Source organism: Vidua macroura, chromosome 5 (genome assembly GCF_024509145.1).
Source record: "Vidua macroura isolate BioBank_ID:100142 chromosome 5, ASM2450914v1, whole genome shotgun sequence".
Taxonomy (NCBI): domain Eukaryota; kingdom Metazoa; phylum Chordata; class Aves; order Passeriformes; family Viduidae; genus Vidua; species Vidua macroura.
Genome location: NC_071575.1, coordinates 18,920,134 through 18,934,792, shown reverse-complemented (window position 1 = coordinate 18,934,792; position 14,659 = coordinate 18,920,134). Strand labels below are relative to the sequence as shown.

The window sequence follows — 14,659 nt, the reverse complement described above, 5'->3', positions numbered from 1 at the left end:
GGAGAGAATAGTAGCTTGATTCATAACTTTTCTTTCCCTTTGTTAAAGTGAAGATAGAATATAAACCTATTTTACAGTGTGATAGCACATGCTCTGCATAGATTACAACTATTCATTCAAAGTCTGAAACTTTTAGACAGGCATGTTCAAAAGGAGTCAAGATTGTCCCAATACCTGAAGCAACCTTAGGTTTTTTGGATAATTATATTCACCAGCATCTGGGAACTAAACCATGTGATGTATCTCAGTTGTCCTTAAATCTCTGCTAATTTTCTGAAGGTGGCTTTGGTATTTGCTTCTGGTTCTCCCTTCCCACCTTTCTGCAGTATATTTGCAATATACCTCAGGGTTCAAGCATAGTGGGGCAACTAACAGCCAAGTATTTCACGTGGTTCTTCCTTTCTGAAATGTGTGAACCCATTTTCCTCTACTCTTTATAGCAACAAGCAGTTTTACAGATCTCTATCCTTAAAAGGGCTTCACTTGGAAAAAAAAAAATGAATGGATGGCGGTAAGACAAGCAAATGGTAATAAAGTGTCCCTGCATAATCTGCCTGATTTGAGCTGGCAGATTCTTAATTTGTTCTGAAGGCTGTTCTCAGCATGTTCCCTCTGTGTTAGACTCAAAAGCCTAAATGCTAGAAGGGTTCTAATAAAGTACTACAAAATACACAAGCAAGCAATAATACTACTAACCTTTGCTTCCCTTTGCCTTTTTTGCCTTGTACAGATTTGTTGAATGTATAGAGTGTGGAAGAAAAATGCACCAGATCTGTGTTCTTCATAATGAGATAATCTGGCCTTCTGGGTGAGGAATCTCTCCTTATTAAGTAGATAGCATATTTACTATTTGGTAGAGCTCATGTATAGACTTCCTTATATTGGTTATATTTAAAAAACTGCTTAATGGAAGAAGTTACACTCCCTGAAAATTTTATACAATTTATAGGGTAATATCAAATTTAGACGGTATATCTTAGAGTGTTCTGTGTCAAGTTTTCTGATCCTTAATGTTTCCAATGCTTCTTTGTGTGGAAGAGAGCATTTCAGCCTTTTATGTTTAGAGATGCTAGCCCTTCATGAAAAGATGTTTTTAGTTCTGGTAACAGTTTCAGACTAATCTGTTTTCTGTACAAATCATACTGCTTCATCATCTTCAAAAAATTTTGTAACAAGGATTTAACAGGTGAATCAACTTTTTTGACCTCAGTGATCAGATTAAATTTAAATTTAAAAGATACTATTTTCTTTAGATGCTCCATGGTTCTTGATCAACACGTCTTTTCTTCTGATTGATTTAAAAACTTTTAAAACAATGATGAATTATATGTTGATAAATTTTTGTAACAGTTTAAATGTCCCATTTCTTGTGGGACAAAAGTGCGAGTTTAGTGTTCTGTTGTCCCATCCACATTGCTGCAGAAGAGGGTGGATGTCCTGTAAGTGAAGAAGAATCATAGAATTATTTCAGTCTACAGTGTATTTGGGCATTTAGAAAAAAGATCAGCTTTATGCTTGGTGTTGCAGTGTCTTATCATTATCAGAGACAGCAGTTTGCGCCAATTTGCACCAAGAATACTTGAGCTGATATTGTCAGACCTGCCAGTGGAGACTTCCCTGGGCTTTCCAGTGGTGATGTGAGCAACTGATAGGGCGTGCAGCACCTGGAGCTTAGATCCTCCTCTGCAGCTCTGAAACAGTTGGGCTGTTCTTTGTGCTTTTATTTCAAATTTCAGTTAAGGTATTTTCCAGATCAGATAAGATCTGGTGAAAGATTTTGCTTCTAATGGTAGGATGCTAGAGAACTTGGTGGTCTGACTTGGGGTGACTTCACTTTCTCTTTTTTTTGCTTCAGCTTCGTCTGTGATGGCTGCCTAAAGAAAACAGGACGAACCAGGAAAGAGAATAAATTTTCTGCTAAAAGTAAGATTCTGGCACTTGCACCAAAAAAATTAAATACGTTAAGAATGGGGAAGAGGTGGCTTTTATGTTTTATTTAAGTTTTTTAAGAGCTCAAGGAGGATATTTTTGGTCAGTTTTGACCATCAATTTTGTAGTGTTCAGAGTGTTTGCATTCACAGGCGGTAGTGTTAGTTAACATTCTGTTTTAGAGGGCTGGCAAACTGTTTTAGAGCACTTCCATTATTGAAATACATTATTTTGGTAAGTGGAGATACTAACTTTGCTAGTATGGCTTTATAGACAGAATATACTTCCAAATGCAATGTCTGCTTGTGAAGATGTATCTGAAAGCAGTGTTTTGTGATCCAGTTTAAGTAATTAAAAACATCTGTTCAGGAGAAACCTCAGTTGTGATTGACTTCTAAGACAAGAGAGAAATTGGGTTGAAATACAGATTCTTTATTCATTTAAATAATGTATAAGCTATAAATGTACCTGCAGGGGAAAAGCAGCTCACCCCATCTAGAAGTGGTAGGGTTTAAAAATAAAGCTTTAATTTATGTTAGCATACTGCATGTGTTAAAAGTTATTTTTCATCTGAGTAAAGAAATCACATATGAACAGTTCAGTTTTGTATAGGTTTAGAGCTGTATTTTTCTCCTGCAGGATTACCAGCTACAAGACTTGGTACCTTTCTGGAGAACAGAGTCAATGATTTCCTAAGACGACAGAACCACCCTGAGGCAGGAGAGGTCACAGTTAGGGTGGTACATGCATCTGACAAAACTGTTGAAGTAAAACCAGGAATGAAAGCAAGGTATGTTCGTTTCTAATTTTGCTTTCTTTTTGCAGAAGTGGGGGCTGTTTGTACTTACATTATACACTTGATGAAATAAAATAATTTAGGTTGGAAAACAGTTCTAAGCTTGAGTACAACTGTTACCCTAGCACTGCTAAGGCCACTGCTAAACCATGTCTTCAAGTGCTACATGTACACATCTTCTAAATATCTCCAGGGTTGGTGACTCAAACACTTCCCTGGGCAGCCTATTTCAATACTTGACAGTCCTTTTCATGAAGAATTTTCTTCTAATATTCAGTCAGAAAAGACTGTTGTATTCAAAACATCATCACCAGCCAAGCAGTGACAAACAGGTGTTCCAGCAGCATAGTAATTTTTTGTGATGAGTGTCTTTTTCATAGTAAAAAGTGGGTGCCTCATATTTGTTGCCTTCACTTAGTAACATGCAGTCCCTGATATGTGAATATATTTGGTATTCCACTCTACTCTCTGGTCTGCAGGTTCGTAGACAGTGGAGAGATGGCAGAGTCTTTCCCGTACCGAACAAAAGCGCTTTTTGCCTTTGAGGAGATTGATGGTGTAGACTTGTGCTTCTTTGGGATGCACGTGCAGGAGTATGGCTCAGACTGCCCTCCACCCAATCAAAGGTGAGGAACCCCAGAAAAGTCTATTTTACCGTGGTACTCTCTTGTTTGGATGAACCTCCTGTAGTTCTGTACAGAGTTTCTCTGTTGCTTATGTGAGACCCTTAGTGCTGTTAGGTTCTAGAAACAAAGTAGCTTCTGTAATCTTAGAGTCGTTTCTTAGTGGAGAATGCTGGCTGGAAGACAAGAGTTGCCTTAAGGATCACTGATCTGTGTTCTCGAGGAAGGAGTTGAATAGTTTTAGGGAGATGAGGCTAGGATATCAAAAGAAGGCCAAGTTTCTGGAGGTAAATTAGGATCAGAGACTTTGCAGATTGCTGTTGTAATGATGCTTCAGATGTATAAAATAATATTAATAAACTTGTAGAATCATTTCGAAATCTCGTTTTTCTCATGCTTTTTTTGTTGTTTTTTTTTAGGCGAGTGTATATATCTTACCTTGACAGTGTTCATTTCTTCCGCCCTAAATGCTTGAGGACTGCTGTCTATCATGAAATACTAATTGGATATCTAGAATATGTTAAGAAACTAGGGTAAGTATCTTACAACATTTTCTTCTGTACAGCATTTGTGCTGAGTAGTCTTGCTGCAAATTAAATGACTACATCCTATATTAAAGAATATGGTGCCTAAGAATCAACCTGTGATAGAATAACTTGACAACAACGGTGTACAGTTGAAAAGAAGAGAAGAAGGGATTGCAGGCTTTTCAGGGGAGACTCTGCTTTAGCTATTTTTATGTTTCCAAATTTATGGAAAACTGAAGTCTAAGTAGAAACAGTGAGCCCCTTCTCCAGTCTATAAAATGTTGTCATTGTGTAATGCCACGGCTTTAATTAGGTCATTCCTTTGGGCTAGCAAGTAAGTTCTTACCCTTGTTTATAAGGAGAAAGTTGTGTGTTTAGTCTGTACTGGTTAGCTCTGCAACAGTTGTATAAGGCCACTTAGAAATCTTGAGTAGTTGAAAATGTGAGAAACTGAAGAGTTAAGAAAGAAAGAAGCAAATATACTTGGACAGCACAAACGAACACAGAACAACTGCAGTAACAAGAAAGGTGGAAATTAAATCACCATGATTACTGAAGTAGAAAGGCCAGTGAAGTAAACATCACTCTATTGTCAAGGTACCTAGTGTAGGTTGGTGAAGTTATTTGTGGAGAAATTGTTAGGGACTGTGTTTAGAGCAGTTGATTAGAAAAGTTAGGGGAGTTGAAGTGGAGTAAGCAGTACTATCTTCAGTACCTCAGTGGTGTGGTGTGTTCTTTGTTACTTCAAAAGCATACATTAGGTTTCTTTCTGCTTTTTTTATTGTCTGTTTTCTAATCTGTGAGTCTACATTTGCTGCATAGAGCTCAAGCCTAAGCTTTACATAATGCTATTTTCTGTGCTAATGGGTAACATCAGGTTCTCATTTTGGGAGAACAATCTTGGTCTTGCAGTATCATCTCTCCATTTTCAGGCAGAAGGAATGACAGCTGGCTGCAGCTCCCAGGGCTTAGGGAGGGTTCTGCAGAGCTGTTTCTCAACAGGGCAAGGATGGTTATTTTTCTCTGATTATTCCTCCTACTAGAGTTCTCTTCAAAAACTTACAGAGAAGAACTGAGGATAAAGAAGTGATCTTAGGTGTTACATTTGCTGCTGCTGCTACTAATTGGCTGTCACCTCTTAATTGTACTCTAGATTGTGCACCCAATACCACAGGTTGGCAGTGCCTGTTCATTCCCAGATATAATTCTAAAACTGTTTCAAACCAATTCTCAAAAGCCAGAGGATTTACAATAGAAAAGTGAATGTCTTTAAGTAAATCTGTTTTTAAAATGTTGCAAGATAAAATATTACTGCTCTGTCTCAAGATTTCATTACTGAAATACCTAGACTCCATCTTTCTCCCATTAGTTAATTGGGAGATAGTAGTTGCAGATTTGTGTCAGGCTTTGTTTTTTATGTAGGCTGTAAAATGTGCACCCTTTACATATAAGTGCTCCATATATAGCGCTGGATTTTAGAAAATTAATGAGAAGATGGAAGTGTTAGGTCTGGGAACAGCTGCCAACCTCGGTGGTGGCGCCACCTGGTGTCTGAGGAGAGAGCGCGCGTGAGTCCATTGTCAGCGCCCACATGTCGCGGTTTTGTCTGACCGTGCCAGGTATACTACTGGACACATCTGGGCGTGCCCGCCCAGTGAAGGAGATGACTACATCTTCCACTGCCACCCTCCTGACCAAAAGATACCCAAACCCAAGCGACTGCAAGAGTGGTACAAAAAGATGCTGGACAAGTCTGTGTCAGAGCGCATCGTCCATGATTACAAGGTGTGTTAAGTGTGTGCTTGGGGGAGATTGGTCAATCTTGTCTGGATTTCTTCCTTGCCTTATGCATTGTGCCTGATTCTTGGTGTTTACTGCATTAGTTTTAAGTGAACTGAGCACCAAAAGTTTAGAGTTAAAACATACTCTCTTCAAAACATGTAGCTTCTGAAATCATTCTAGCAAAAGACTTGAAATGGTTCCTTAGAACAAGCTGAATTCTTGAGGAATCTTGTAAAAGAACAAAAGAACATATATGGAATCTTAAATCTTCTTGTGTTAGATCAAATTGCAGGGTTAGGTTAGTTAGAAGTATGTAAAAACTTTGGAATAAGGATTTAAATGAACGTTGAGCTTATGGTGATTACATTGTCCCAGTTGGTAAGAATGCATATTGAAATCTAGCACACAGTAATGATTTTTTTCTTCTGAGTGGGAATATTTGAAATGTATTTGACAAACTGTAACAGATACAGTGTTAAATTTGCACTTAGAATGTGTTCTTGTAAAATGAATTATAATATTAAGCTTTCATTTGTTTAGTCTGCTGATGCCTTTTCTTGTCACTCATTGAGAACGTTGCCTTTCATTATGTGACTTGTAATCGTGATAACCAAAAGTGGGCTTGCTCTCTTTTAGGATATATTTAAGCAGGCAACAGAGGACCGTCTAACAAGTGCAAAGGAGCTCCCTTACTTTGAAGGGGACTTCTGGCCTAATGTTCTGGAGGAGAGCATTAAGGAACTAGAGCAAGAGGAAGAAGAACGGAAGAGAGAAGAAAACACTAGTAATGAAAGCACAGATGTAAGGATGCTTCTGCTTTTCATGAACTAATGTAAAAGTTCTGATTAGATAAGGCTAATTATAAAAAAAAGAGGGGTGTAAGGCACTTTGGTTAACTGAGGTTTTCACTTTTCACTCTAAAATAAATTTCAACTTTACAGTTTATAAATCAGAGCTGGTAAAATACAAGTAAGGTACATCTGGATGAACAGCGGGTGTTCATATGGCTCTAAACTATCTAATTATCAAATGCAATTTTGTTGAATCAGCTCCTAGTTGAGTATTTTGTTGCTGAAATCCAGTTGTTATCAATGATCATGTTGCCACCTCAGCCTGATTTGGAAGTTTTTTCCTTAAGCATTAGCTTTTAAATAGTGGCTCCCTCTTTTATTTCTAACTTAGATGATATAACACCAATCTTATCAGAATGTTCTGAGAAAGTAATGGAATGCTGTGAATTAGTACTTGACTCTCAATAGGTTTGTTTAGTAGCTTTAAGGCACTGAGGATCTGAAGCACAAATTACTGCTGAACTGCTGTTGGGCTACTTTAAACTAGAGAAATTTCTTGCTGGTGTCTTGTGCAAATTTTTTTGAGAATGTACAACCGTGTTATCAAGGTCAACAAAAAAAACTCAAAAACAAAAGAGATGCCTCTTAATTCAACAATAAGTTTGAAAGTGAACAGATGCAGAATTTATGCATCTGCCTATCCTTGGATGCTCTGAACTTTTATGAAAGAAATGGTGAATCTAGGATAAGGTTAGTAGTTTTGCTCATGCAGTAGTACTTGTTACTTAACTCTTTGAACACTGCTGCTTTGTCACCTTATCAGATACTAGATTTTTTGGGAGGGAGGATTAAAATTTTTTTGCTGGAAGATCTTTGGATCAAAAAAATTTAGGTTTAGTGTTACAATTAAAAATTGTGATTCTGCTGTGCTGCTCTTTGTGATACATTCTTTCAAGGACTTTTATTAAGCAAAGTGCAGGAAATTAGGCAACATGATGTCAACTTCGCATTAAGTAACATCTTTCTTAGGAAGGTATTGTTTGCTTCACGTCCTCATCTCTCTAATATACCCAGAAACCACTTGTGAAGGATCATTGAGCTCTCTGTGTGAGGTTGGTCAGTATTTAGTTGAGCCTTCACAGCAGTTTGGTCCCAAAATCCTGACATAGGGCCAGCTTGCAGTACATTACTATTTAACTTTACTATTATTATTACAAATACTTTTAACTCTTTATTGATCCTATGTTTTGTACTTGAAGAAGGGGCAATAATAAACTGTAGTGTCAAGTGATGTGATAGTCATCCATGTTCACTGGGAATTTCCATTCTGACAAAGTTATTTTAAGCTTAGGAAAAATGCTTGTTTGGCTAACAATTACTTTGATCCTTAATCATCTTATGCTGTGGGGTTTTGTGGGGCTCTATAAGCATCCCAGCAAGCAATAAACTGTTCATGGCTAACAGAATATAGTTGAAATTAAGCTGACCTGTTTTGTTTGAGTGTTGCAAGCTATGACAGGTGCATGCTAGAAGTTGCATTACTAATGCATTTTGGACTCAGAACAACAGCTTCATACCAAAATCAGTTTAATGCAGTCTGTTAGATTTAGTTTGCTACAGCTCAGACAGGTTTACTTTTAAGTGGTTTAAGTCTTTCTTACCTTTGTTTAGTGCAATATCAATTACACTTTGCAGTTATTTTTGCTTTTGAATTGCATTGAGAATTCATCCACTGAACTCCTTGGTGGTTGTCCAAGAGTGCGTAGCTGTAACGGATAAACAAGATCATTATATAATGTTTTGCTTGTACGTCCTGAGCATCTGTGCTTTTAATATTTTTAGATGTATGTATTGCTGATCTTGATATCTTTTGGAGTAATTCTAATGGAGTTAATGTTTCTGGGGACCCTAGTATGTGTCTTCAGAGTAAATGATTGTGAAGTGTGGTTTGTCCTGCAGTTATAGAATATGTAAAAATAATAAAATTGTTATGTGGTGTTGCTTAGATACCTGACATAAAATGTCTTTAAAATTGCTAGGTGAGCAAGGGAGACAGCAAAAATGCCAAAAAGAAGAACAATAAGAAGACAAGTAAAAACAAGAGCAGTCTGAGTCGTGGCAATAAGAAGAAGCCTGGCATGCCCAATGTGTCCAATGACCTCTCCCAAAAGCTGTATGCCACTATGGAGAAGCACAAGGAGGTAAGAGTTGATTGAATGAGGAATGTTTTTTACTTCAGTAAAGACGTATACAAAGCTCTGATACTTCAAACAGAGTCATGCCCTGTAAATTATACAGGTTTGGCTGGAGAACTGAGTGGCTTACCCAGACAGACCAGTACCAGTAAGTCTGGGTGCTCTTTGTTGCAAGGGCAGTGGGAATAAATGCAGCTGTGCTCATGCAGAACTTCCTAACAGTCTAGACTGCCACAGCAGTTCTACTGTTACTGTTCAGTCCAGTGCCCCTTTCCTATTTCTTCAGAGGAAAGTGAACCTGCAGGGCACCCAGAGATCCAAGATTGCCCAGGCCTCACGAGCACCCCATATGGTGGCAGGTCATTCAAATGTTACATGATCCTGGAACTGTACACTCTGTAATGAGGTTTGGTGACCAAAATATCTTGGTAAGTGATAGCATATTAAGTCTTTTTATTTTTCAGGTCTTCTTTGTCATCCGTCTCATTGCTGGCCCTGCAGCCAACTCCCTGCCCCCCATCATTGAGCCTGACCCGCTCATTCCATGTGACCTGATGGATGGGCGTGATGCTTTCCTAACCCTTGCTAGAGACAAGCACCTGGAGTTCTCCTCACTACGAAGGGCTCAGTGGTCAACCATGTGCATGCTGGTGGAACTGCATACCCAGAGCCAAGACCGCTTTGTTTACACCTGCAACGAGTGCAAGCATCATGTGGAGACCAGATGGCATTGCACTGTCTGTGAGGTATGTTTGGTGAAGTTTTCCGTGCTTCTGCCCCTGTATCTTTGTGCCCAGAGTGCTCTTTACCTGAACTGATTTCTCATTAACTGATGGAAAAAGATCTATGAAGCTCATCTACTGCCAGTTCAGAAAGGAGGGAAAATATTTTCCTTAACCAAGTGGTTCTGCTAATGTGCTGCTTGGTGCGCTTTCTGCCTTGTGGAGAGCTGAAATAGAGTTATTTTCTGTAGTTTATTTAAGGTGCTGCTGCCTAAGAAATTGGTGATTGTAGCCATGGCTTGAGTTGCAATGGTAGGATCCGCTGATTTTTCTGAAGAGCAATGTGTACATTTTCCTTCCAGAGTCAGAAGTGCGGGGCAGCAGTAAAGAGGGCTCTCTGTTGGTTTTCTAGCACAGAGGTTTTGCTGTGCTGCAAGTCAGATCCCAATAGCCCTGTGACTCCTTCACTACTCTGTTGTGTCTCTGTAGAATGCTGCAAGACAGCATTTGTGTCTTCAGAAGTGTTTGCAAAACCAGTGTGTTTGAAGATAGAGTTCAGGGGTTTGGGTCAATGCCCACTGGAAGCTGGATTATGATTGTATCTGGCTTCTTAGTTTTCTAGCCTGCTGGAAGCAAATGACTGACTCAGATTTGATCCTAATTACAATTTGATACTTCCATTTCCTATGCTTACACATTATATATGTATACACGCACACACGTCTGCTTTTACCTTCTTGGTAAAGTAAATTCTAAATTTCCTATGGTTTAGTCAATCCTAAGAACTTAGTTCTTTTTCTTAAAGATCAATGATTGAACTTAAACTCATGTGCTGTTGCTTTCACAGAACGTGTTCTGTTCTTTCAGCACTCTCTGTTGTTTAACTCACAACTGCAAACTGAAAATGCAGCTTTCATTCTTTTTTGAAAGCTGGTACCTCTTCTGCCACTCCTACTCTCTTCTTTTGAAGCAGGAGCAGATGAGCAGCTATTTGTCCCCTGCCTATTTCTTTTCCTTTCCTGTTGGAATTTTTCTGGCCTGGCTAATAATGTGTGACTTACTAGCTCAGAGACAACTTGTTTTTCAAGGTTTATATATTTGTGTAGCTTTCAGACACCCTTACACCCACACACTTTCCCTGGCTATAATTTGGATTTATTCCTTCTCTAGTACCTCAACATAGCATGAAAGATTGAATTTTTCCCTAGAGCAACAATTTGCCTGGAACAGACTGGGAGTAATTTGTTGAGGTGGCAGGACATCAGTTATTCATTTATCATATGGAGTTTCAGGAACACTGATAACTCATCCTTTGTTGTCTTTTCAGGATTATGACCTGTGCATCACCTGCTATAACACTAAAAACCATGACCACAAGATGGAAAAATTAGGCCTCGGTCTAGATGATGAGAGCAACAACCAGCAGACGGCCACGACGCAGAGCCCTGGCGACTCCCGCCGCCTGAGCATCCAGCGCTGTATCCAGTCTCTGGTCCACGCCTGCCAGTGTCGCAATGCCAACTGCTCGCTGCCGTCCTGTCAGAAGATGAAACGGGTTGTCCAACACACCAAAGGCTGCAAACGCAAGACCAACGGAGGGTGCCCCATCTGCAAGCAACTCATTGCTCTCTGCTGCTACCACGCAAAGCACTGCCAGGAGAACAAGTGTCCCGTGCCCTTCTGCCTCAACATCAAACACAAGCTCCGTCAGCAACAGCTCCAGCACCGCCTGCAGCAGGCGCAGATGCTCCGAAGGAGGATGGCGAGCATGCAGCGCACGGGTGTGGCGGGCCAGCAGCAAGGATTGCCCTCGCCCACGCCGGCCACGCCAACAACTCCAACGGGCCAGCAGCCCCCGACACCGCAAACCCCGCAACCCCAGCCTCCACCCCAGCCTGTGTCACAGCCTCAGCCCGCACCTCCCAACAGCATGCCACCCTACACCATGCCAAGAACTCAGCCCCCCAGCGCTGTGTCCCAGGGCAAGGCAGGTGGCCAGGTGACGCCTCCAACTCCACCTCAGCCACCACAGCCACCAGTTCAGGGTCCTCCTCCGGCAGCAGTGGAAATGGCCATGCAGATCCAGCGGGCAGCAGAGACCCAGCGCCAGATGGCACAGGTTCAGATCTTCCAAAGGCCGATACAGCACCAGATGCCCCAGATGCCACCAATGGGAATGAACCCTCCACAGATAGGCAGAGGTCCCGGTGGCCATATAGATCAAGGAATGGGGCCAGCAGGAATTCAGCAGCAGCCACCGTGGGTGCAGGGGGCCTTACCCCAAGCTCAGCTGCAGCCAGGAATGCAGAGGCCATCCATGATGTCAGTAGCTCAGCCAGGTCAGCCGATGAATATGGCCCCTCAGCCAGGGATGGGTCAGGTACCTGGTGCTGCTCAGCCCAAACAACCTCTGCCCCAGGCAGCCTTACAAAACCTACTGCGGACTCTCAGGTCTCCCAGCTCACCCATGCAGCAGCAGCAGGTGCTTAACATCCTTCACTCCAACCCTCAGCTGCTGGCTGCTTTCATCAAGCAGCGGGCGGCCAAGTACGCGGGGTCTCAGAACCCACAGGGCATGGCGGGGCAGCCTGGCATCCCACAGGGGCAGCCGGGGCTCCAGCCACAGCAGGCCATGCAAGGGCAGCAAGGAGGGGTGCACCCCAACCCGGCCATGCAGAATATGAACCCCATGCAAGCAGGAGTGCAGAGACCCAGCATGCCCCAGCAGCAGCCGCAGCAGCAGCCACAGCAGGCCATGGCTGGGATGAATCCTCAGGCACAGCAGATGAATATGAATCACTCGGGGATGGCTCCCCAGTTCCGAGATCTCCTGATGAGACGGCACCAGATGATGGAGCAGCAGCGCCACCAGCAGCAGCAGCAGCAGGGAGCGGGACCGGCACTGGGGCCAGGGATGGCCAACCACAACCAGTTTCAGCAGCCCCAGGGTGTCGGGTATCCCCAGCAGCAGCAGCAGCGAATGCAGCATCACATGCAGCAGATGCAGCAAGGAAACATGGGACAAATAAGCCAGCTTCCACAAGCCATGAGTGCAGAGACAGGAGCCAGTTTGCAACAGGCTTTCCAGCAAAGGCTGCTTCAGCAGCAGATGGGATCCCCAGCTCAGCCCAATCCTATGAGCCCCCAACAGCACATGCTCCCCAATCAGGCACAGTCCCCACACCTCCAGGGCCAGCAGCTCCCTTCATCGCTCACCAATCAAGTGCGTTCTCCACAGCCTGTTCCCTCACCGCGGCCCCAGTCCCAGCCCCCTCATTCCAGCCCATCCCCTCGGATGCAGCCTCAGCCTTCTCCACACCACGTCTCCCCGCAGACCAGCTCCCCACATCCAGGACTGGTAGCTGCCCAGGCTAACCCCATGGATCAAGGGCACTTTGCCAGCCCGGACCAGAGTGCAATGCTTTCCCAACTTGCTAGCAATGCCGGCATGGCAGGCCTCCATGGTACAAGCGCCACGGAACTGGGGCTCAGCTCCGAGAACTCAGACTTGAATTCAAACCTTTCACAGAGTACACTAGACATACACTAGACACGCTGTAGCATTTTGGGAGCAAAAAAAAAATTAAAAAACAAAGAAAATAAAAAAAACTTATTTTCGCAAGACTTTTTGTACTGAAGACAAATTTTTTTGAATCTTTCTTAGCTAAAACGACATTTTTCCCTGGAACACATCTGAACTCTGCAGCAGTAGTTTGTGGTTTTAAAAACAAACCGACAACGAACCTGAGGGACAGTAGAGTACAAAGAATATATTTTTGTTATGGCTGGAATCATAACCAGTCCTTTTTCTTGGCTTTTTTTTTCCTCGTGTGCGTTGGGGAGGTCGGGGGAGTAAGGTGGTCTTTTGGTTGTTCACCAAAAGGATGCCCTGCTCATGCCTCCAATAGGTTTTATTTTTTTTTTTTTAAATTAATGAAAATATGTAATATTGATAGTTATTATTTACTGAGGCAGATGGTAAACATTTTCCCTATTCTGGTTTTTCTTCATGTCACTGCGATAAAAACCACCACAAAAACAGAACAACAGAAAAACACAGGAGAACCTTTCCTAAAACCGGAGGACAAAAGGGTTAATGTTGCTTTAAAACTACATTACATATATAAATATATATATATAAAAATAAATACCAATCTTTTCCTCTTTGGTTGGAAATATGTCAATTCTTTGAAAAATGTAAAAATATTAAATAACTCAGTCCCCTCCTGAAGTCTACTTTTGTCCTCCAAGAATTTTCTATACAAGAGTCTGAGCTTAAAAAAAAACTTCAAGTATTAAAGTAATTTGTACATGTAGAGAGAAGACAACATTTTTGGAAATACACAGGGGCAGCTGCCAAATGGATGTAGTATATATATTGTGGTTTCTGTTTTCTTGAAAGAATTTTTTTTGTTATTTTTACATCTAACAAAGGAAAAAAAACATAAAAAAGAGGGTAAGAAACAATTCCAATGGGATTATTTCAACCTGAGAAAAAGTCCCTGGGGTTTCTTCTTTATGCTTGCTTTCTCTCTCCCATGCCCCTTTCCCACCCTCTTCCATTTTCTGTAAAACTTGAAAATAGAAAGCAAAAAACCCTCAAATGTTGTATATCATGCAATTAAAGTTGGTTACTTATAAATAAGAACTTTCGATCACTGTATAGACTGTTAAAATTGATTTCTTATTACCTATTGTTAAATAAACTGTGTGAGACAGACAGCCTGTTTTTAATGTTTCCCTTCTCTCCCACATGTGTTGCTTGTTCTTAAAGTGGTGGGGGTAGCGGAATATGTGCTACTTCAAATGTTTGCTATTTAGACGTCGGAGAGCTATTTAATGTATATGACTGTTTTAAAATGCAAATCTCTAATAAGGGGTGTGGAGTAATAATTAGTCTTCTAAATGGACTCTTTTGGTACAACTCTACATTCGCGTTGCTCCTGGCATGTATCTTACCAAAGAAACGAGGTCTGACCTCAACAGTTGTGCCAGTCAGCTGTGCCCCGCCCTGCTCACAACAGCCTGGGAGCAGCTGATCTTCAAAGGACCTATTTTGCATTTTGAAATGAGAACTATTTGTTTGGATATGTGATATTAAAAGATCCTATTTCACTTGGAGTATATTGTGCGCCTTTTGGCACTGAAGTGTGAGCAAGAGGTAAGCTTGTGTGGATGTCCTGCAGGCAGGTGCTGCACCGGGATGGTGTGGGGTGCCCAGTCACCCTGTGTCACATCTGGTGACCTGCCGGACGCAGAGGCATTCCCGAGCAGAAGTGCTGTCGCCATGGAGC

The 14,659-nt window shown here is 41.7% G+C and overlaps 1 protein-coding gene across 6 annotated transcripts in view; it reads left to right on the top strand.

The window, feature by feature from the left end:
• EP300 (E1A binding protein p300) overlaps window positions 1-14,087 on the top strand; it is a 62,126-nt gene extending 48,039 nt beyond the window's left edge. For all 6 annotated transcript variants that reach the window (XM_053979027.1, XM_053979025.1, XM_053979024.1 and 3 more), the window contains 10 exons: window positions 731-808; window positions 1,856-1,923; window positions 2,569-2,719; window positions 3,205-3,351; window positions 3,768-3,881; window positions 5,495-5,660; window positions 6,294-6,458; window positions 8,488-8,649; window positions 9,108-9,389; window positions 10,693-14,087. In XM_053979027.1, the coding sequence (XP_053835002.1) occupies window positions 731-808; window positions 1,856-1,923; window positions 2,569-2,719; window positions 3,205-3,351; window positions 3,768-3,881; window positions 5,495-5,660; window positions 6,294-6,458; window positions 8,488-8,649; window positions 9,108-9,389; window positions 10,693-12,915 (3,556 nt within the window). In that variant the 3' untranslated portion in view covers window positions 12,916-14,087. The remainder of the gene's footprint in view (window positions 1-730; window positions 809-1,855; window positions 1,924-2,568; window positions 2,720-3,204; window positions 3,352-3,767; window positions 3,882-5,494; window positions 5,661-6,293; window positions 6,459-8,487; window positions 8,650-9,107; window positions 9,390-10,692) is intronic.
• Window positions 14,088-14,659: the final 572 nt, after the last annotated feature.